Source organism: Metopolophium dirhodum, chromosome 1 (genome assembly GCF_019925205.1).
Source record: "Metopolophium dirhodum isolate CAU chromosome 1, ASM1992520v1, whole genome shotgun sequence".
NCBI classification, from domain to species: domain Eukaryota; kingdom Metazoa; phylum Arthropoda; class Insecta; order Hemiptera; family Aphididae; genus Metopolophium; species Metopolophium dirhodum.
The window spans coordinates 43,011,749-43,036,055 of NC_083560.1; the positions used below are offsets into that span (position 1 = coordinate 43,011,749).

Sequence of the window (24,307 nt, forward strand, 5' to 3'; positions counted from 1 at the left end):
TATTACTTCAATCTGGTCGATTCTTTTGAAATAATCAAAACATTTTTTAACTGATTTCAACTAGTTTTAACATATTTTTCGGTTTAAACCTCATTAAAAATTATATTCAACCATGACATGATAAACGGTGATTTTCTATTGGCATTTTCATTAAAGTTATGTAATAATATTTTTATGTACATTTTTGTATTAGGTACGATATCAGTGGACAGTAGTTCAAAATTTTTTCTTCATTTACCATGAATAATATTTCTTTGGGTGAAAACCAAATCACTCTTTTTTGAGTTAGGGTAAAAAGGTCATTTTGTCGAAAACCAAAAGGTCGATTTTAGGCGAAAATATACAGCTGTCAAAAATGTTATTGTATACAATTATAACGTTATTACGAACAGAACAAAAAAAATATTCAAATCAGTAGAGCTGTTTTTGAGTTTCAGAGAGAGACTAACGGACAATTTTAAACTAAAAATGTCCGTAAACAATTTAAAACAAATCAAAATGTTTAGAAATAATTTAAAAAGAAAAGAAACAAAACAATTATTGTAAAATCAATATGTTCCTGAAATAATAAAATAATAAGGTGTTAATAATGAGTGATATCTCAACAAAACACTACACCAAATTCCGTGTAAAAAAATGCCAAGTATAAAAAAAAAATGCTCTAAAAGTTGTGATATAATTTTATAACTAATTCTTTGAACTATAGATATCATTTATATTAAAATAGTCTGCTAAATAATAGAACTTAGCTTGGTGACTTATATTCAAAATGTAAAAATAATATAGCATAATGAGTACAATTAATAATACAGTCTACAATAATTGACATAGGTAGTGTATTAGATACTGTCGTATATAGCAGACAGTCGTCAAAATAATATTATTTAATATATATGTAATATAGGTGGGAATATTTTAAATTGTAAATTATTGATATAGGTCAAGCCAGCGAAGCAATAATGTGCTGAGGCGACAATAATATTTTCTATATAACACCGCCGTACTCGCAGGCACGACCACTCGTTGTCGCTGAGTGATTCGGCGAAGACGTAGCTACGACGTGCGTGTGAAACGCCGATCGTAGTACGGGCTAGGCGATCTGAATTTGCTAAGTGTTTTATTTATGTTTGTTTTAATACAATAAAAGTGTTTCCGACCTGAAAACCCGAGTTAAACATTATTTTAGTCATTCTTACGTTTGTACCGAACCAACTACTTCAGCTCAATAATGGAAGTATTTTGAAATAATTAACAAGTTGAATGTATGAGTTATGTATATTTATTTGTAATTTAACGTAAATATTCTAAGTCCAAAATAATTAACTAATAACTTTGGTAAACGAGATGTGACTTAATAATTGACTTGGTGGTTTCTCTGCTGGTGCTCGTCTGATGGACACTTGTCCATCGACGTACCTCGTCGGGTATTCCTAATAGCTCCCTCCTATGGCATTTTAGTATAAAAACGGTATATCTCTGCGTACTCCTGAGGTCACCTTTAGGCGTCATTCGTATAATTATGTTATTTTAGGAGTATATATTTTGTACAAAGTCATGATCGTTTACGCTTATTATATTATTCGTTTTTCCTAGAATATGGATAATGCGTGCATATACTTATCACGTGTTGCGCGGTACCGTTGATATTATTACTATTAGTCCTGTACTCCTATCGATGTAGGCTTTCCGGGATTACTGATATTACTACTATTAGTTTTATCGATGTATGCCGCCCGGGGTTACGTGCTCCCTGCAGCATTTATGGCTATTATTGAATATATCATAATTATTATTATATACGTAGTCACAGCTTGTTACACCTCATCGCCCTTTCAAAGGTTTTTGTAGGGCTACAATTTGTAGAACTACAAAAATCTTTAAATGTGTACATGAAAGAAAGTTTAAATAAAACAATGGACAACATACATAATTACATAGTTCATAAGTTTACAATAATATTATATATAAATTATTGATTATTGTCATAACGACAATTTACATAATTTCTTTTCATGACATAATGGTTTCCATTTTACATATTTTTGTTTTTTTTTTTTTAACATATTAATTTTCATTACATAACAATATTTTGTTTTTCATAACATAACAATTTTCATTTACATAACAATATATATATATTTCATCTTATATAATATAACTGTTTCATTTATAATATAATATAGTAATTTTCATTTTTCATAGTATAATAATTTTCATTTTATATAATATAAAATTTTCTTTAATAATTTTTTTTTTTTTTTATAAATTAATACAATAATATATGATTAGTAAATTGTTTATGATTAGATACTCATTAATTACAATAAATGTTTGTTAATCATAACATTTCACATATGATATAATATTTAAAATCTCTTATAGCATTATTGACCAATATAATAATAAGTGTGCTTAGTTAAATTACTATAACAACAATAAGTAATATTCATTTTTATGTCACATGGTTACCGTTTTACTAAAGGTCGAGTAACCATGCTTCAATCAAACTTCAAATGTACTTATGTTAAAAACTGTAAAATAATTCCTTTTGTTAACCAGGAAAATGACTAATTAGATTTTCATATTTGTATATCCTAACCACATAGTCGAAAATACATTTTGTGTATATGACATCTGTGCGTGGATCGTGGGCATGAGTTACTTTATGTTTCTTTTTACATATTAAATTATGACCTTCGGTAAGGTTAAGTATCCTTCCCGATTTATCATAATACCATACTTCTACTTCGAAAATTAGTTCCTTAGGTTCTACTCTTTCTAGTTGTAAATAGAATTGTTGATTTAAATGTTTGTAGTAACAACGCAAATTTAATAATGGAAATTCTGTTAATCCTAACCTTTTTAGTATGATTTTGTCCGAACTCCCGCCCCATGCTACTATTATATTAATCTTGTTGTCTCGCATTATATAGTTCCTTATGTATGTTACATTTAGGCTATTTACTGGTGCTTTCAAACTTTGATTGAGTTGATCTATACAGATGTCTCTCATCTCCGTTTTTGTCCTAAAGATTCGTGCTAAGGCTGTTCGGGCCACTAATATTTCCTTGTCTCTCATTGGTCTTATTTCCTGGTCTTTTGGTAAATATAACGGTCTTCCTTCCAATTTTCTTATTTTAAAACGGTCCAGACTATTTGAGATAGCACCTGATATCAGTACCATACTAGTCTTGTGGATGTTGGTGAATTCGAAATCTATGATTACGAATTTGTGAGTATTTTTTCTATATATAACATGAACATTTTTATATTAATTACATTAATTAATTATTTACTAATTACACTATAACTTGTTATACTTGTTCAAATCAATAATTTCAATTATTTATTATTGACGGCAATTTAGTACCTGTATTTAATTTACTTGTACCTGCTATTTCTTTACTTAGCATAATTTTGTTTTCAATTATCTCGTTATCTTCATACGACTTACATTGCATTACCGGTCCTTGTAACTCGTATGAATGTGGGTTATCTTTGTTTATTGTTTCATACATTTGTTGTGTATAAAATTTACTTTTACTAATAGATTCATTTATTTGCATTGCCCTACTAGTACGGGGTTTTTTCAACACATTAGTGTAACGATACATTATATATATTACTAATATTAAAATTAATATAAATAAAATCAATCCTAACAAAGCATAAGACATATAATATTTAGTATCTTCTGCATTTCCACTCTGCCTATCCGTTTCCTAATCTATCATTGATTGGATGTCACTCAAAGAATGGGCTAACTCATGTACATTATCTAATTTTAATAAATCATGTTTCTGTGTGTATTTTGGTATTGTTATGGCTTCGAGTTGTGGAATTCTTAATGTCAAGCTTCCTATTCCTAATTTGGGTATGAAATTTACATAATATTTTGACTTAACCTCTCTGGTGGGATTTAAAACTATATCGTTGGCGTAAGCTCTACACTCCTGCTTTAAATTGATTAACCCTTGATTTTGTAATTTTACTATGTATGGTTCTTGTTCACCTTGACACGTTATAGTTAATGTGTCACTAGTAGTGGTATAAATCCATGTATTGGCATACTTTAGTTTATGATAAATATTTTTGGTAATTATTATAATTCCTGCTTCGCAGTTACTGGGTAGCTCATCCGGATTTTTGAATAATGAAACTTCACAAGGTTGCATAATTGATTCATGTTGTACGGGTTGAAATTCTGGACATATATTGAAAATTTCAGTCTCTGTACAACTTAGTAATTGGGTTTCAGTGAAAGTTGTAAACTGTTTTCTATTTCTGGTTATTCCTACAGGTTAGGTTCTATGATGGAAATCAAATTTGTGTGGAATAGGTATTATTTTGAATAATGTTAGCTCTAGTTCGATTACTAAAGGTATTTTAATTAGGAAAACGATTTGGTTTCTACTATAATATACGGCCATTTTAGTTATCTTACTTAATTCATAAATTTCATTTGGTTTTGACCCCATGGGTAAATTTAGATTAACGGGTAAATTTAATTTGATTTGGGTTAATTGTCTAGCCAGCTCTCTAGGAGTTACTAAACTTGGGTGTAAGATCCCTGTTCTAGCAGCTGTTATTATGGCACTTATAGTCGTAGTTTCATAAGAAAATTGTGTGATTAGTGCAGTAAAAATGTTATGTATCCTATTACTAAGTATCATTGTTTCCATAGTATATGTATGATTAACCGCTGCCTTTAAGTTCTTATAAATTTCACCTTGTTTTTTTACTAATTCCTCATGTAGTTTATTCATTTCAGTGGTTGTGTTCCCTATTCCTTGTACTGCTGCTTTTACAACAGTGGTCTGACTTTTTAAAATGTGTAACATATTTTCAATTTTTCAATATTATTATTAGTTTCTTTGGTGCAATCATCGTCGCATACTCCAAATAGTGTTTTCATAGCACTACCTATAATGTTTATGAGCCCTCTCCTATTTCTGTCAACTGCAGACATTTTGTTGTCAGTACCTACATATCTATCAATGGATTCATACATTTGTTCTCGTTGTGTCGCTATTTCCTTAAACAAGGTTTTTACTACATGTGCGAGTCTTGTGCATACTTCTTATTCAGATATTATATCTTTACAATGGCGGGACATATTAGTAATTTCATTTGATAATTGATCATAACGTGTATCGTAATTAATTAAAGGTACATAAGTTACAAGTTCCCAATGTGCTCCTACAATTCTTAATTCGCCCTGATTTTCGAAAAATATAGCTGTCTCATTTTTAAATTCTTCATTAATGTACGGTAGTTGCCCTTGAATGATAGGGATGCATAACAACCTATATAAGAAAATAATTCAAAATCATCATAACAATATATATTGTTATGAACTTCCTATAATTATGCTAAATGTTTGTTTTAATCTCCGTTTTCATGTTACATGATTACAGTCTTACTAAAGGTCATGTAACCATGTTTCATGTCAACTTCAATGTATCAAATCAATAATAATAAATCGTAATATCTATTGCTATTATATATATTTATGTTCCAATAATTGTTTGATATACTTAATTCAATAGCTCTATCTTAATTAGCTACATGTACCTCTGGTGAGTACGAATTTTACTATATTTATAATTATTCTCATACCTATACTCGTTTTCTTTTTCTATATTTAATATTATAATTCCCCAGTTCATTCTCCATTTCTGTGTCACATGGTTACAGTCTTACTAAAGGTCGTGTACCATGATTCACATTAACTTCGAAGCACTGGATATTGTAGAATATTCTTAATTATGATTGGGTATCTGCGAGGTCTACATCATCATAAGATTATATGAAGTAAGATTCATTGTATTTAAATAATTTAATCGATTTCTTTCTACCAATTTGTAATAACGTGCTACCATAATTACTGATATAATTATTGCAATTATTATTATCCCCATTGTAAAACTTAACACATGTATATATTTTGATTCTGACCCGTTTTTGTTAGCTAGTTCCTTGCATATTGTAGTAGACCTTATTGATTCACTGGATTCGGTTACATCCCTTAGATTATTGGTTTCGGTGAGTTCTTCTATAGTTGTGGTAGTTACGCGTGATTCACTTACAGTGGTGACAAGATTGGATTCGGTTGTTGTTGTACTCAATTGTTCCGTGGTAATTTCTTCATCTTGTAACTGGGTGACTGTAGTAGACGTAGTGATAATTGCATTTGATTTCAATTGTTTCGGTGGTTGTTTCATTGTTTGTTCAGCAGTGTTCAACTGGGTGGTTGTTTCTAAAATGTCGGGTAGCGATCGTTTCTTAGTCTCCTTTTCTAAATTTTCCGTATTTACTGAATGGTTATTGATTTGATATTCTTGATTTCTGGTGGGTTCTAAAAATAGTGTTTGTTTAATTACTATCCTTTCTCCTGTCAACCCGAATTGTATTACAGCTGTTCCTTCGTTTTCTTCTACTCCTGCTCCCAGTAAGTGCATTGAACAATGTTTGCCTATGTACACGGATAGATATATCTCATTTTGCTGATATAGTTTGTCACCGTCAATTATTCCATTGCATTTTATACGTATGTATTGTAAATTACAATTTTGTTTATATATGTCTGGTAACCTTATCACGTTGTTCTGAATACTAGTTATGCTTTGTACCACAAGGTCTCCTAGTGGTGTTTTTTCATTAAGTAATATTCTATTATCCTTTGTCGCATCATCTGTAACCCCTGCTTGTCCATGAATCGCCAGTATACCGAATAATCAATAATATAATTAACTGGTTATTCTTTGTATTCCAGTAGGTCTTATAGTTCTGGTATAAACTCCATGGAAACTAACAATATTTCACAAAAACATTCGCCTAACCATTCCCTATTGTCGGTCATATCATGTTAGAATCGTGCAATAACAGATTCCTCTGTTTTACCTAAGGTAATTGGGTCATTAGAATTCAATAAATGAAACAATATGTGTCTATAGTAATAATATATATATATTTAATAGTTTATCAGCAATTCAATTTCCCCTACGCCTTCTAAATGGAATATTTCAGAATATTGTTCACATATTTCAAAGATGGATTGTTTCTCATCAATGCTCATATGGTCACTTCGTATTAAATTAAATATCCTATTTACACGATTATCGTTGTTAATTTCAGTATGTACCGTATGTATATCATAACTTGTCACGGCATCATATAATATTCGATTCATAACACTTTCATTTATTTCCTTGGTTACTTCAGAAACATTTAGTATACTAACTATAACATTTCCTGATTTTACTGTTCCTACCACATTGGCACAGTAAACATCCTTAATTAATTCCTGTTTATATACTATAATATTTTTATTCTCCATAGCCGGATCGGCAATTGGTACGGAGACTACTGTTTCCGTCCGTGGGTTCAACTTAAAACATAAATCATCCTTAATTACCTTATTGACTATTTTATTAACATCATTAAATCTTAAAGTTATCTTAATTTGTCCTATTGTTGACACTATCTTATCATTAATTCCTTTTAAATATATTTTTCCATTTTCTTGAACTAATGTGTCACCTGTCAAAGCACTAAATTTTATTAAGTTAACATCGCTTCCAGTATCTAGGAGTAATTCTATAAATTCTTTTCTTATATTGACAGACTGACAAGTGACGTGATTGTTGTTTAAGACTGATACGATGTGTAAACATCGTCGAAATCTTCCTCGACTGTGGCTATTAAATTTATCGGGCGAGCGCGACTCATGTCTCCCGATCTTTGCGAGTTTCCCGAATTATTATTATACCTATCATTATTCTGTTTCCTGAAACACTTAGTGACGTCATGTCCAGATTTTTTACAATACGTGCATATAACGTCTACCGGAGCGTTGTAATTAGTAGGCTGTCGCGTGAAATTGTTGTTAGTTGGACGCGAATTACTATTGTTATTAGTATGACGATTTTGAACACAGTCTCGAGCGAATTGATTTCCTCCGCATTAGTAACATTGTATAGTGGCCATTGCGTGGTTATTATTCTGATAATTACGTGTATAATTATTATTGCGATTAAAGTTATTATTACCTCGAGGCTGATATTGATTACTACTATTATCATTATTCCTATTACCGTGATTTATATCAGGTCTATTAAAATTCGTATTTCCATTATATTGTGATCGATTAAAATTTGGATTTGGATTAAAAATTCCTCTCGGATTGTAATTTTGTCTAGATAAATTAATACTGTTATAATTAGATCTATTATTATTCGGAGCGTTGTAATTATTATTTTGCCTGTTAGGATTTCTGGTATTCGCGGTGGAGTTGTTTACTTGTCTACCTGAACTATTGCCTCCATAATATTGATATGCATCGGTCTCAGACTTAATCTCGGTCTCTTCGTCCTTAGCAACCGGGATTGCTAACTCCAAAGTGGGTGGTTTTTGGGATTTTACGATGGTCTTTAAGCTAGGTATTAACCCTTTAATAAAAACTACCAGTGTCTGTTCTTTTAATTGATCGTGAATTGTATCAGCTTAGTCTGTAGTTTTTCCCTTAGTGCTTGCTACACATAGATTGAAATATAATTGTTCTACTCTACGCGCGTATGCACCTACGTCCTAATTGTTTCTCATTCGTACGGAATTTAATGCTACTTGCAATGAAGATGTCGATTGTTGTGGTTCAAATGCATCTAACAGAATTAACTTAATACCTTCCCAATCACTGGTGTCCCTATATCGACATACATTTAACGCCTGATCGAATAACTTGGTGTTAATAAATGTCATAAGTATGGGTAGGTCATCTTTTTCCACGGCTGAACAAGCCAAATCGCAAGCTTTAATAAATTGGTACACGTCCCTTTCACCGGTACAGGTGGGGATCATAAGGGTGGCTTTGTCTAACGGAATTTTGGTAGGCATTTTGGTTTTTCTAGTTCGTTTAACTGGTTCTAACTGTGTGTGTATAATTCCTTTCTGAGTACGAGTACCTATTTGTCTTAGTTCAGTTTCACTGACTATTATCGGTCGTATACTTGTATTCAATAAATTCTTTTCCCTGATAGCCCCTAAATATTTTTCCCTATCAAAATCTATGGAATATTGATAACCTTCTTCTGTACTTAAGTCAATTAATAGTTCCTTATTATCAGCTATAATAGTTATATCGTTATTTGTATCGTTCTTGGTTTCCTTAGGGCTAGATGTTGGGTTACTTAATTCACTATCTTTATTATTAATTGTCTCAGAACTCGTTGATTTAATTTATACGACTTCTCTACTTTCCTGATTTATTAATTGTACACTTTCAGTTTCACTATCAGTTAAACTAGTATTATTATCCTTTTGACTCATTAATCAATAGTCATAATCATTTAATTAAACAAACTTAAACGAAAACAGAATTGAAATGTAATTGACACGCTAGTATAAAATTATTTAAATCGTACGTAATAATTAACTCGCTAATGAAATTTAATCAAATAACAACATCTACAGTACGTATAATAACAATTAAGTTATTAAATAAATAAACAAATCAGCAAACGATTAACTATAGATAATTAACAACAATTGTTATTAGTTATCCACAATCAACCCGACCGCTTCAATAATTCAACTCAAATTTACTTATTTAATGATTTATTTAAAGTAAATTAATTATTAATAAGAATTTTGACTTAACTTGTCTAACTTACAATTAATTTAATTAAATTAATTAATACGATTTAAAATTAACTTTAATTTAAATAGTTACTCTTAATTTTTTTTGCATTAATTCAGATTAATCAGCCAATACGACATCTATTCAAAAATAGTAACTCTTATTAACTGTATTAATTGAATTAATTATTTTTATTTCTTTTTATAATTTAACCTACTCTTTTCAACACGTAAGGACTTATTTCGGCCTTGTAAAATAAAATTCAAAATATAGACTCACTGTCTTCAAATAATTCACAAATATCAGGACTTACTGCACGGCCTATAAAATTCAATAATATCGACTTCAATTGTCGTAATAACTCAAAAACACGTAAGGACTTACAACACGGCCTATATAAAATCAATAAAATAACTCGACATCAATTGTCGTAAAATTCAAATAACACAGAAGGACTTACAACACGGCCTTTATAAAATCAATAAAATCTCAACACAGACAACAATTGTCTAAATAAATTCACAAAATACAAGGACTTACTTCACGGCCTTTAAATAAACTTCCAAATACAGACATCAATTGTCTTAATAAAATCATAAAATATAAGGATTTACTACACGGCCTTTAAATAAAATTTCCAATTACAGACATCAATTGTCTTAATAAAAATCACAAAATATAAGGACTTACTTCACGGCCTTTAAATAAAAATTCCAAATAAATTCTCAATATATTCCCCAATATATTCAACAATAATACTTAACCCCCTTTTATTAAAATAAAATGTAATAATAATTCTTAAAGTTATTATAATGACTAGCACGAATTATTTCAATTAATTACCTCTAAAATTGGAAATTGTTACCTAATAAACTTCTTAAATAAATTCAACTATTTATTCATAAACATTAATTAATTTAGTAAAATAAAAATAAAAATGTTTCTCAAAATAATTATTCTCTGAAATAATTAATAAAATAAAACAATTCCTTTCATTATTTGTTCACTAAATAATTAATTTGAATTTCCGTTGTACTTCAATATCTATTTTTTTTTTTAAGTATTTCATTTAATCTATAAAATTATTATTTAACTCAAATTATTATAATGCACAACACAATTGAATTCGATTAATTGATACGTAAAATAGAAATTGTTCAGCTTAAATAATTTTAACTATTTGGTATAAATGTTCAATAATTAATCGATCAGAAAAATTTGTATTTGAATATGAAAATTAAAATTCCGAACAGTTAAATTGTTTGAATTAAATCGATTGAAAATCTATTGTAAATTTAAATTATTATTTTAATTTACTTAAATGATTAAAATTATTTTAAATTAAATTATTAATTTAATTTATTCAAATGATTGAAAATGTATTTTAATTTTATTTAACTGTTGAATAATTTTATTGTAAAATAAAAATTTTTATTTTATTTTATTAGAATGAAAAATATTGAATTAAATTAAATTATTATTTTAAATTATTTAAATGATTGAATAATTTTATTGTAAAATAAACTTATTATTTTATTTTATTTGGATTAACTTAAAGTACTGAACAATATCTATAGCTTACTCTATTAACTATTAAAACTGATTGAAACATAAAATTCCTGAAAATAAAATTATTATTTTATTTAATTTAAAGGTTTGAATAACTTTTAATTTGTTTAAAATAATTATTTACGTTATTTCAAAATAAATTATTATTTTATTCAAAAATAATTTTAATTTAATCTTCGAAAAACTATTGATTTATTTTATTTAAACAATTGTAAATTTTCACACAATTTGTTTTATTGAAACGAAAATTCAAAGTTCCTAAAATTCCTATTTAATATAACACGACTAATTTTTATTCACTTATTATTATATACTATGGTGTAAGTATGTAAGTACTATACCATAGGAGACGAACACCGATATTAATTATGCTACATACTCACAACAACGCAGCTGGTACAGCGGGTGCTTCCATTTGGTTACGGTTGATTGTAGTTGGCTATATTACGTAGTTGTACAGGATTCTTTCTCGGAGTTGCTGGAAGGTGATCAATTCTCTCAACGGTGATCCAGTGAAGAATTTTCCTCCTTGATTGAATTAAGAAGATTTTCAAAAAATTTTTTTTTAATTGTTTTTCTTTTCTTCTTAGTATCTTTTGAGACACCCTGTCCACAGCGCCAATTTTGTAACGAACCAACTACTCCAGCTCAATAATGGAAGTATTTTGAAATAATTAACAAGTTGAATGTATGAGTTATGTATATTTATTTGTAATTTAACGTAAATATTCTAAGTCCAAAATAATTAACTAATAACTTTGGTAAACGAGATGTGACTTAATAATTGACTTGGTGGTTTCTCTGCTGGTGCTCGTCTGATGGACACTTGTCCATCGACGTACCTCGTCGGGTATTCCTAATAGCTCCCTTCTATGGCATTTTAGTATAAAAACGGTATATCTCTGCGTACTCCTGAGGTCACCTTTAGGCGTCATTCGTATAATTATGTTATTTTAGGAGTATATATTTTGTACAAAGTCATGATCTTTCACGCTTATTATATTATTCGTTTTTCCTAGAATATGGATAATGCGTGCATATACTTATCACGTGTTGCGCGGTACCGTTGATGTTATTACTATTAGTCCTGTACTCCTATCGATGTAGGCTTTCCGGGATTACTGATATTACTACTATTAGTTTTATCGATGTATGCCGCCCGGGGTTACGTGCTCCCTGCAGCATTTATGTCTATTATTGAATATATCATTATTATTATTATTATATACGTAGTCACAGTTCGTTACACGTTCTTACCTTTTATAGGAACAGCGCCGGGATATACGTACTATGTGTAAATGAAGTTTTATTAAACTGAATAGTGCCAAGGTATATGTAATCTTTGAGTCATTTCAACTAGATAGGAACGAACTAAGAATTGACAAGCGCATACCATCGTACCTCAATGAGTTAACAGTGCCATTCTAATTAACTTTAGAGAGTGTCATTAACTAGAGAATACGTGGGTAAGGCGATAGTTGGTTTACCGCGTATTGTCTAATACAGGTGATACCACAATACTTATTAAATGTTTTATAGTCACCAAACTAAGATCAATTATTTAACAGATTTTTTTAACATAAATTATACCTATAGTTAAAAATCTCAGCTATAAAATGATATCATAACTTTTAGAGCCTTTTTTTATAATTAGCGTTTTCTACACGGGGTTTGGAGGAGTGTTTTTGTTACGTTATATTATTACCTATAAGTACATCAATAATTAATATTTTACCAAAAATAAAAAAAAGTTGATGTTTATAATAAATAAACATAATTGTTACGGTCTTATCATTGTGTTATAGATTACCAACGACATGTCTTCATCTAAGTCTTCTTCAAAGTCGTCTTCAAAACCTTCTTATGCGTCTCCTTCAGCGTCTTCTTCTAAGGCGACTTCTCCTAAGGAGTCTTCTTCTAAGACGTCTTCTACGTATCCTTCTCATTCTTCTTCTAAAGATCGTAAACGGCTGTCAAAGGACCCTCAAGACGCGATGGGCAAACGCAAGTCGCACAAGAAAAAGAAGTCCAAACATACACCTCAGATTGCGAGTGTGCCACCAATACCACGGCCTGATGCCAAGCCGATGTTTCCTAAACCATCTAGTCGTCAATACTATGCGCTATAATATTATGTTGTATTATATTATTATATTATTATTTATATTGTTATGCTATTTCATTATTTTTGTTTGTAGACCACGCGTGGTCGATTGAGACGAGATGAGGTGTAAAAAATAATAAATTACGACTTTGTGTTTTTGTTTTTGAGTTATTCGTAAAATAACATTAATAATAAAATAAATAAATATTATTGTTGTAGTGATTACTAATAAAAAATAATAACTATTGTACGTCACGTATGTAATAAATTAAATGACGCTCAGCTTACACAACGTGACTTGAGGTAGTATTTATGTATTCTTATTATTTTCTCTTTTGTATATCCATTGAAGAGAGTGGTGTTATATTGAATTGAATTAAATATATTATATACAATTTAGTGATTATATTATAAATTAAATTATTTTTATCTAATAAAAATTCTTCAATGTGTATTTTGTGTGTTATTGAATACGATTATCTAGGTATCTATGTTCAATCTTGATCGAACAATTGATCACGCGTACTTCAGTGTTCGAACAGTCCCTAAACATTTATAGAGAACATATAAGAGTTATTTTATAAAAATATATACTATTAGTTATTGTACTGCACCCAAGTGAAGAATATCTGTATACCATACACCTACCCACTCCCGTCTATAATATCTTGCCGAAAAATATCTTAGACTTATGAGATTATTATAATATAGGTACCGGGAAAATTGCAATCCTCAATAGTTTATTATTTAGGCGTTATCTACGTCGATCAATCAGTGAGTCAGTCAGGACACGTTCGATTATATTATATTATTGCCATCCCTCCTGGCGTTTCCCGTGAGACACGGTTGTGATTATGGAGGGGTGTTTACCAATTACGCCGAAATGATCTTATTACTTGTAAGAAATCTATCGATTTCAACGCGTATCAACTCCGCCAAACTATCATTCCACTGAGTATTTGTAAATTCCTTATTTTAATAATAACAAAATGTAAACGGCTTACAATCACATTCGTGTTAATGGTATTTTATGATATAAAATATGTTTTATTTCATTAGTACACCCTTTTATACTTTGTGTAAAAGTGTATATTTCCCAGTATTGTTGGATCAACATCAGATCATCCCACAGAACGATTATGCAAAATAACCAGGAATGCACCTCGATTCACGATTAAATTGGAAACATCACGTTCGCCAGAAAAAAACTGCATATTAAAGAGAAATTAAGGAAACTTTATTGGCTGATCGGTAGACACTTCGAACTAGACAAACTAACTAGACAACAAGCAAACTAGCGATAATTAATACCAATATGGAATATGGTATTAACTATGGGCTATGGAATACAACTATGTGGTTGTGCCAGTAAGTCCATTATTGATATTATCCAACGTTGTCATAACATTGCGTGATAGAAATTACATTATCCACTGAGATTTGATGATGACCTACGTCCAGGACCAGATTACCTAACAAGTGACAAGCTGACAGACTCTCTTTTAAGAATCATCATTAATTGTATACAATGATTTATAATCATTGAATTTATATTGAACACATTAAAACATCCATTACTCAATGACAAAGTGCACCTATGAAATATACCATATACATAATATTATGATGTAGATTTTAGGTACATACACATATGATATTAATTTAGCATAAAAGATATGAGTTTTTTTTTTTAATACTTAATACTTAATTTAAAATTTTTTCATTGTCATTCTAATTCCAAATAAACCAATTAATTTTTGATTTTTTCGGATTATTTTAATGCTTTTTTAAAAATAAATATGCTTTTTATTATAAATTGTGCTTTAAAATCTGAGTCCTACTGATGATTTAATACAAAGAGCTCCCAAAGTGTTAATAAGTAGTCGAGAGGTTGGCCAAGTAATGAAATATCGACATCATATAGAATAAAAATACAATTATAAGTGAATAAATAGAGTAAACAGCTGAAAAATGAAGACAACAATTGTTAATGGTTGTTGCATAGATTGTAATAAAAACTAAAAATAACTGATAAGATTTAGGTTAGTTATTAATTATACGTTTATATTATGAATGTATTTTGTTAAAATATTATGATTTAAATGCATACGTTTTGTACAACATTAAACGTTAATACAAATTGATAAAAAAAAAACTCTAGTCATACAATTTGATTATAAAAACATTATATTTGTAAACATAAAATAATATACTTAAAGGGATTGGATTGCAAACAGACAATTATTAATAGTTAAATATTGGCATTTTTTTAGACGCAGACCATTCGGCTCATTACAAGATTTTAAATTTAAATTTTGAATAATCTACATTTTAAATTTCATAAGGTTTAAAAACGTTCATACAAAAAACAATTCATATCAGTTTCAAAAGTTTAATTGATTGACAAAAGATTCATCCATTCCGATTTACAATCCCCTTAATTGTACATTAATAACGACTTTTAAACATCTGTTTGATCTTCCTCAACTTTCTGTACCGAACTGTTTTCCAATAAGAGTTCATTCATACGATTTAACTGAGTTTTCATAGATTCAATTTTCTTATGCCAAGATTGTAATTGGTCTGGTTTTTGGGCTGTGTACAAAAGAATTATTACTTACATAAATTACAGTAGGTACATGAAATTAACAAAAATGAGACTTACGATTAAATGTTATTAAACCATTTGCCTCATCAATTGAACCTTCTATGCGCCCTTCGAATATCATTCTTGCTGCTATTAATTTAGCTTCATATGGATGAAATCCCAATAAATTGGCAAATGATTCAATTTTTATATTTTGATGAAGTATTCTGATCGATTGAATGTTATGTTCCGCTATGGCTTCAATCAATAGAGTGGTGCCTACAAGACGTTTAAATATTATAATGGATTTAATGTTAAATATTGAAAAAAATTACCATAAATTGTTTTGGCTTTTTGATGTGGCATCAACATTGTTTCGATTTCATTTATTTCGTTAGGTTTAATAAAACGAACCATGTATAGATTTTTCAGAATTTTTAGTCTTATCAAGAGTTTACATCTTTCATCATTGAAGAATAATTTCAGCAACTGAGTTCGATAGTTACCTACCACAAAGTGCGTAGGTTAAAAAAACTTGGAGTACATAAACCTGGATAGGGGTGTTATAACTTATAAGACAGTCTTATAATACAGAATATTATAAAACCATTATTAAAATATTAATGTTAGAAAGACCAGATATTGTGCTAAAGAGCAGTTGTTGACTTATTAACGTAAATTAAAATTCTAAACAATTACCTACTTTTATTGTATCCAAATAATCTTATATCTACCTATATAGATTAATATTTATATAATATGATACATTTGAGAATATTTTAAATTCCTAACTTGATTGTTAATAACTTGATATATATCTTTTTTTAATCAATAAACATTATTCCAATAATTTTCATCTCACATTGAGTTCTTTTCCAATGTTAGCAAATTGGATACCTATTATTTATACCATTACAGTGCTGATGTAAAACATTTAATTATTAAAAAGTTAGAAAAAAATTCAAAAGAGTTCATAATTTTTTTAAAAATTAATATCAACCTTTTTTGCATATAATTTGTTAAAACAAACCTATATTTAATATTGTTTAAGGTATATAATTGCATATTTTGACATTTTTAAATGCATATTTTAATGCAATTTTAGTCATTAACAACCGAGCCCTAGTCATAACATATTATATAATATACATCAAAATCCAACATAAATAAACTATGAATTGCATGAATTCACTAGCTGAGTGCTATTACAAAGCTTAATGATAGAAATAGTAACAATACTATTGAAAATAATGACATGAATACCAGTACACTTTTTTTTCGTATGCTGCTGAGGTAAGCCAGAAGTCCTAGTTCGGACGCATATTTGATTGAATTTCTATTTGGGCCCCCGGAGGTTTCTGCTATGGACACTGTAAAGGGCGGATGGGTTTGCTAAAGATAAGGAATACACTTTGATGAAATATGTAAATGGGTTATATAATGAAACAATGGCATCAATAAACTCATTCATAGTTAATTTAAAATAACCTGAGTAATAATATCAAATAAAACAGATTAAGAGGACGGTATAACCGCATGCGTTTTCTCTATTTTACAAATGCACAACGTAGCAAAACTTATTTTATGCTGGACAATTACGCTCCCTTTGTATTTATAGTATAATTAACAAAACTCTATAACGCATAGGGAAGAACTTTATCTCTGTTGTACCGTTTTTATTATTTGGATAGCATAAATAAAATTAAAATACAATCAGTTTAGGAACTGTAGGTTTTTTTTTTCGTTTAATTATTAAAAAGGTGGGTACGTAGATGTCGCTATTCTGTACAGTAGGTTACAAGTGAGTTACCCTGTAATGGATGGTGTTAAATTTGAATTCAATGATATAATATCATTATATAAGAAAAACGATTCAGAGCGAAAACGGTCAGTCAGCCTATGATATTCAAAGTATATTTGAGGATATTATTGTGAATAAAGTAATTTATATATAACCTATTTACGTGGAATATTGTTTTACATTTTCAATCCTTATCTATAAAAGTTGAACATTTTATAAAGTTTTAACTACAAAATAATTATTAAATTTTAAATTTGCTAAATTTTGTCAACATTTAAACTTTAAATGGTTATAAATAAAGTTGTGCGTATGTATTTATAATATTTTTCAACTGCTATTGTAACAATATATCAGGAGTCTTGCATTACATTTTCACGCTATTTTATCCAATAAATAAAATTTGATTGATATTTATAGAATAAACACTAAAAAAATTTAAAAATGACAATGTCCGTAAACAGTTCAAAAAGAGTCAAATTATTTTCAAAATTGTATGGTGTATAGAAAATGCTAATATAAACATTCAGTGAATTTACAAGTATCTACAGTCTTTCGTTTTTTAATTACAATAAAATAAGAAAATTGTTACATGAGAAATCGAGTGAATGTCAAATGTTGTAAAAATATTAATTTCAAACGCTCATAAAGTTTGAATTTGAATTTCTCGTAGACATTTTTTTTTTTGATAAAAGTAGACAAACTTATAGATAATCTTGTATTACATTTTAAAATCTCAGATTAAAAAAGAAAATTTATATGAATTCTCAACTTAATATAATTTGCTAATTTTCGTGATTTTTCATATTTTGTCAAGATTTGAACTCTAAATGCTTATAAATAAAAACTGTGACTAAGGATTTTTAATATTTTTCAAATATTATTGTAACAATGTAGTAGGAGTCTTGTATTAAATTTTCAAGCTTTTTTACCAAACGAATAAAGTTTTATTGACATGCATAGAAAAAAAATTATTAGAAAATGTTCCTAAACAGTTCAAAAAAAATTTTATCGTGTATAGTAAATGCTAATATAAACAACCAGTGAAAATTTCATATAATATATACGTTCATTTGTTTTAGAGTTACACCAAACACCAAAATCAATTTTCTCGAAAACAGATTTTGCGTAAAAATTCCCGTTTTTCGTTATATTTTTCTTTTGTTTTTCACGGCGCTTTTGAAAACTACTTAGAAATTTTTACTTTTGACCCCCCCAAAGTACCAACTAGATTCACATTCCTATCAGAAAAGATACTGTTGAAGAAAAACTAAGCATTTTTACTGTCCTAGAAGGTGATGGCAGACACACCATTGTAAAATCAATACATTAATCGTTTCACTCAGAATCTAAAATTATTTTTTAGTGCTATCAAAAAAAACAATAACGTTACAGCACAGATAAAGTTCATCCGCATGTGTTGTGAACTTTAGGTAACTCTACTATAAATACAGAGGGAGCATAGTTGTACCACAAAAAACTGTTTTTGCTATGTCGTGCATTTGTCAGACGGTGACAACGCATGCGGGTATAGCGGCCTCTTAAGACCAATTAAAAATACTTCAAAAATGTTTCAAACCGGCAACACGCAACATAAAGGCCAAAATAGGCAAAACAAACCACACAAATTTCACCTATGGGCCCTCATTGAAAAAAAGTATATGATAAATGATAAGAAATGTGACTCGTAGTATTCAAGAAATTAAACATACAATATGTTCATAGAATGCAAAATAACGAAAATCAATAACAAAATGTATATAATATCTTAATGAGACGGGACAAATCAAATAATTACCTATACTTTCATAAAAAAAAAACGAATTTGTATAATTGTATTTAATAATAAAAAAAATGTTTGCACCAACCTATGGTAAACTATCTAGTCTGTTCCCCCAAAAAATATGGTTGACCAATAACACAATTAGTCATTACCTAGATATTTCTAATAAATACATTTTAAACTACATCTTATTATTTTTAATAACAAATGATTTTATAACACTTGTACCTACAAGATTTTATCAAAATTATCTTTTATATCTTACCAGTAAATGATAATATCGTACAGACAAGTGCATTCTTCAATGCGATCAAACGTTCACTTTCTCCGAATGATTGGCAGTTCGACAATTCATGATATTCTAGTGCTGCCTCAATAAATTTCAAACGGAAATTCAACATTCGTGCATAACAAACTTTATAATTTAAATGAAGATCATTATTTGTTGTTTCAAACTGAAAAATAATATTTAAAATAATTTTTTAATTAGAATTATATCTCTCTATTTGTATTCAACTAATGGAGTGGTTCTTCTAAAAAACATTATTTAGATACTTATATTATATTATAGATGCCTATATTTTAAATTGCATAGTACTTATATTTAAAATTAGTTTCGTAGCAGTTAATATAATATACGTAGGGTTAGTTTAATGTATACGTATATTATACGTTTTATATTCGTATAAATGTTTACTGGGTACGCCTTACACTAATGTAACATCTTTTGGTCTGCAGATATGATAATATAATTTTAGTATAATATGCAGGGACTAACATTGTGTGTAGTACGAAATGCTAAGTGTGGAATACCAAATTAAAAAGTGAGTGATGGCCAGTGATAACTAGTAACTTTTTTTAAATTTTTTCTTCATTAAGTATTTGAAAAATTTCTATTGGGAAATAGATAGAGAAGAATTTAATTATTATTTAATTTAATTTTTTTATTTCTTTTCTTAAATTTTTTATGAATATTACTATTTTTAGAATTGTTATTAAATGAAACCATTGATTAATTATACAGTATATAGTATTACGTAATATTATGTAGAGTGTATAAATCTATAATAAAACTAATAACTATCAGTTAATTACGATCTATGACTCAATATTTTATTTTAATTAATACTCACTCAATTTACGTTTATATTTTATTAATTATTGGTTTTGAAAAATTAAGTATTGAAATATTAAATATTAATAATTCATAAGTGGCTATTAAAAAAAGAAAAGACAATTGACCCAGCTACATCTACTGTTACAGCTCATAACAACCATACCAATGATGCCTGTAGAGTGCATGGTGTTGAAAATAATATTACAAAAAAAAATTAATGCTTGTTTTGAAAAAGTTACTCAGACTAAAAATAATTGTTTATAGAATAAAAATAAACCATTTATTGGAAATATTATCCAAGGATTAATAATAATATAAATTTAAATTGTTGACATTTTCATCAGTTTATTTTTTTAATGGATTAAATACATATTATTTTTTTTTTTTGGGGGGGGGGGTGGGAGGGAAAGCCATTTGTGGTAACTCCAAGTTTAATATAAAGTGTGTAGTATGAAAAAAAATATATTTTAGCTTTTGATAGTAAGTACTCAGTCTATAGATATAACAGAAATAATATTAAATATTGATATCACAAAATAATAATTGAAATGAAACGTTATCTTGATCTTAATTTATAGTTTTAACTACCTACCTATCTTTAAATCTTAGTTCAATCACTGAAATAATGTGAATCGAACAAAATATCATTTTTGTTTAAAAAAAATTTTAATAATTTTAGTCTACAGTTGTACCGTTCTGTTGTTATTGTTAAAGCAATTTAGACCTGAAATGGGCATTAAACTATAATTGTATTTGTATTGAGTATAAACCATACTTGCAACACTGAAGCTTTTTTGACGTAAGGTTCTGCTAGCAATGGCTCGTCATCTTCCATGTACAAACGTGCAATTTTCATATATAATTCCAATTCAAAATCAACTGAAAATCTTCAAAAATATTTTAAGCATGTAATACGACAATACAATAATTTTAAGTAGAAGTACCTACCTACTATGATAAATCAATAAGATAAACATTTAGATAGTCACCTGTAATACGATTCTGCTGGGATGCTGGCCAACAAATTTGCTGCTTCTTTCCAATTTTCCTCTTTCTCGTAAATGCACGATAAATGATTACAGACAATGGACAAATGAAACTCAAAATGAACCGCCCTCGGTTGCATCTAAAATAAAATCAAATAATATATAATTTTGTTTGCAACGTACAGTTATCTATAGTATGGCAGTGTCATCTTTACTTCTTTCCGCATGAATTGAGCCATTATTTTAGACTGTGAATCCGACAACCAGGGTAAGATCCGCAAACAGAAATCGGAAAGCATCTGTCGGGATACGAACAAGTGGACGTCATCCTGAGCAACTGAAATCGAACGCATTAAATAGTTGTGTTGATAAAGTAAAAAGTGAATAGGTACAATAGTTGGATCGGCTCAGACGTTGTGTTAACGAGCTATAGACCGACATATTATGTAAATCACTTACAGAATTCGACGACTTCTTTCAACGTTTCTACCAAATTGGGCGACCATGTTGTAATTATGGTGTTCACCAGATTCCTACACCTACAACAGTCGATCGACAGTGTTATTATTATTTATCATTATTGACATTAAGTAGCGTAGTCATGATTATAAAATGGGGGATAGGGTTAAGAATAAATAACACCAAGTTTTTACAGTTTTCATAAATAAATGAATTTAGATTTCGGTACTTGTTGTACTAAAAGTTGTCAAAATATGCTTAAATATATGCAGCTAAATGTTTATAGTATTTTGAAAAATTGTGAAAATTCATAAAACATATTAAGATTTTGGAAACAAAAAACTAAAAAATAAGTAGGTATATAAACATGATAAAAATAATTTATACACTATTTTATTAATTCAAATATATAGGTATATTGATTAATACGATAGACAGTGGACACAATTGCTTGTTTTGGCCATTTTTATAACTATCTTGAAATAATACAACTTCAGTTTTAAAAATACTGGGTTGATTAATAAGTGATAGAGAATATCTTGATATGAGAAATTGCGAACACTTTGATAAACGAACACGTAGATACTGATTTTCATTTTTTCGTATCATCTAGAATCTAGATGTCAATTATTATAGTGTTAACACAGTTTTGTCACAAAGAGACTCATACAATCTTACGTATCATATGCGCAACTTGTAGGGACGTAGGGACAAAGCCTCCATAAACAACTATAACAGCCCTCCCAAACATTTTCTAATTTTTTTTTAAGCTTATTCAATTTTATAATAGTTTCAGGCTTCAGCCTCCCTAAATCTCATACTGAGATATTGTGCCTATTGTACCTACCCAAACATAATCTTTATAAAAAATATTTTTGAATGTTTTCAAAAAATATATGATTTTGCAGAAAATTTTACGTACATTTAAGTAAAAAAGGTGGGTAAGTGGATATCGCTCTGCTGTACAGTAGGTTATAAGTGGGTCACTGTATAATAGATAGTAATACATTTTAATTCAATGATACGATATCATTGTATACGAAAAACGATTCTGAACGGAGACGGTTTGTCAGTGTGGATATTAATATAATATATACCTATATTGTATTGTTATTACCTATTAATAACTTATTATTAGACAGTAGCCGGTAAGTTGAATTAATATTATTAAATTACAAAAAAATAACTAAAATCTTTATTCTTGGTTATTAATTAATATGTAATTTCGTCCAAATTTGAACATAAAATAATTATAACAAAAACTATGTTTTTATTTGTTTGAGATGTTTTGGTTACATAATAACCTACTTACGTGGAACCTTGATTTATATCTCCAATCGTTAGCTAAAAAAGTTGAACACTTTTATACATTTTTAAATTTTAAATTTGATAAATGTTGTTAAAAATTGAACTTTAAATGCTTATAAAATAAAATTGTGCCTATGTATTTTTAGTATTTTTCAACTACTATTGTAACAATATATCAGGAGCCTTATATTATTTTTCACGTTTTTTGTTTATAGTTATTCGTTTTTGAATTAGAACAAAATAAGAAAATTTTTCATAAAGATATATTTTTTTTTTAAGTGTATCTGCAGAAGTCATGATGATTTAAACGAGCAATCATCAAATACTCCCAACTACGTATGAAAAAATATTATCTTACCTTTCAATTCGTTGAATGTCGGACAAAGACGAGTCAAAGATGAGATGCAACTCATAACTGACTTCGTCGACGGAGATCGTCATAATTTATCTGAACACGTACAAGGTGCAATAACGGACGAGAACACGAGATTTGGACGAATTGACGACGACGACGTCAACTTTACGAAATTTTCCGTGACAATTTGTTGAGATGTGATGTTTTTTTTTAGGGGCGCTGGCGCGTTTGTGACGGATAACCCGACTGCAGCGGTAACGCCCAAACTAGAAACACGCGTACTGTGAACAGGTGGTGTTAGGTTAACAGGCGAAGTAGACTAGAACTTAAATTAATTTGACGAACCGATTAAATTCAAAATTACATAAACGGATTGAACGATGATTTGACGTGATCGGCGACTATCTGCAGTAAGTATGGTAACCGTGCGACTATGAGACTGAGAGTGCGTGACCGGGAATGGGAAATCGGGATTTCGATATCCGAACTCCTCCTCCTCCTCCTCCTCCTCCTATAGACGAACGATGGAACTGTACTGTCGATGATAAAAATATAATAATGTTTAATACCTAATAATTAATCACGTAATTTTATCATGGTTCTA

The 24,307-nt window shown here is 28.8% G+C and overlaps 2 protein-coding genes across 2 annotated transcripts; both read right to left on the reverse strand.

The window, feature by feature from the left end:
- Nucleotides 1-2,379: 2,379 nt before the first annotated feature.
- On the reverse strand, nt 2,380-3,614 carry LOC132939085 (uncharacterized). Its single transcript, XM_061006107.1, has 2 exons — nt 3,358-3,614; nt 2,380-3,245 (listed from the first exon to the last, which is right to left on the reverse strand). Exons 1-2 carry the CDS (start codon nt 3,612-3,614, stop codon nt 2,552-2,554), a joined length of 951 nt encoding a protein of 316 aa, XP_060862090.1. The 3' UTR covers nt 2,380-2,551.
- Nucleotides 3,615-15,701: 12,087 nt separating this feature from the next.
- LOC132932739 (COP9 signalosome complex subunit 4-like) lies at nt 15,702-23,891 on the reverse strand. Its single transcript, XM_060999106.1, has 9 exons — nt 23,707-23,891; nt 22,041-22,120; nt 21,797-21,918; nt 21,585-21,721; nt 21,371-21,482; nt 19,744-19,933; nt 16,233-16,403; nt 15,976-16,176; nt 15,702-15,905 (listed from the first exon to the last, which is right to left on the reverse strand). Exons 1-9 carry the CDS (start codon nt 23,787-23,789, stop codon nt 15,772-15,774), a joined length of 1,230 nt encoding a protein of 409 aa, XP_060855089.1. The 5' UTR covers nt 23,790-23,891; the 3' UTR covers nt 15,702-15,771.
- Between the last annotated feature and the right edge of the window lie 416 nt (nt 23,892-24,307).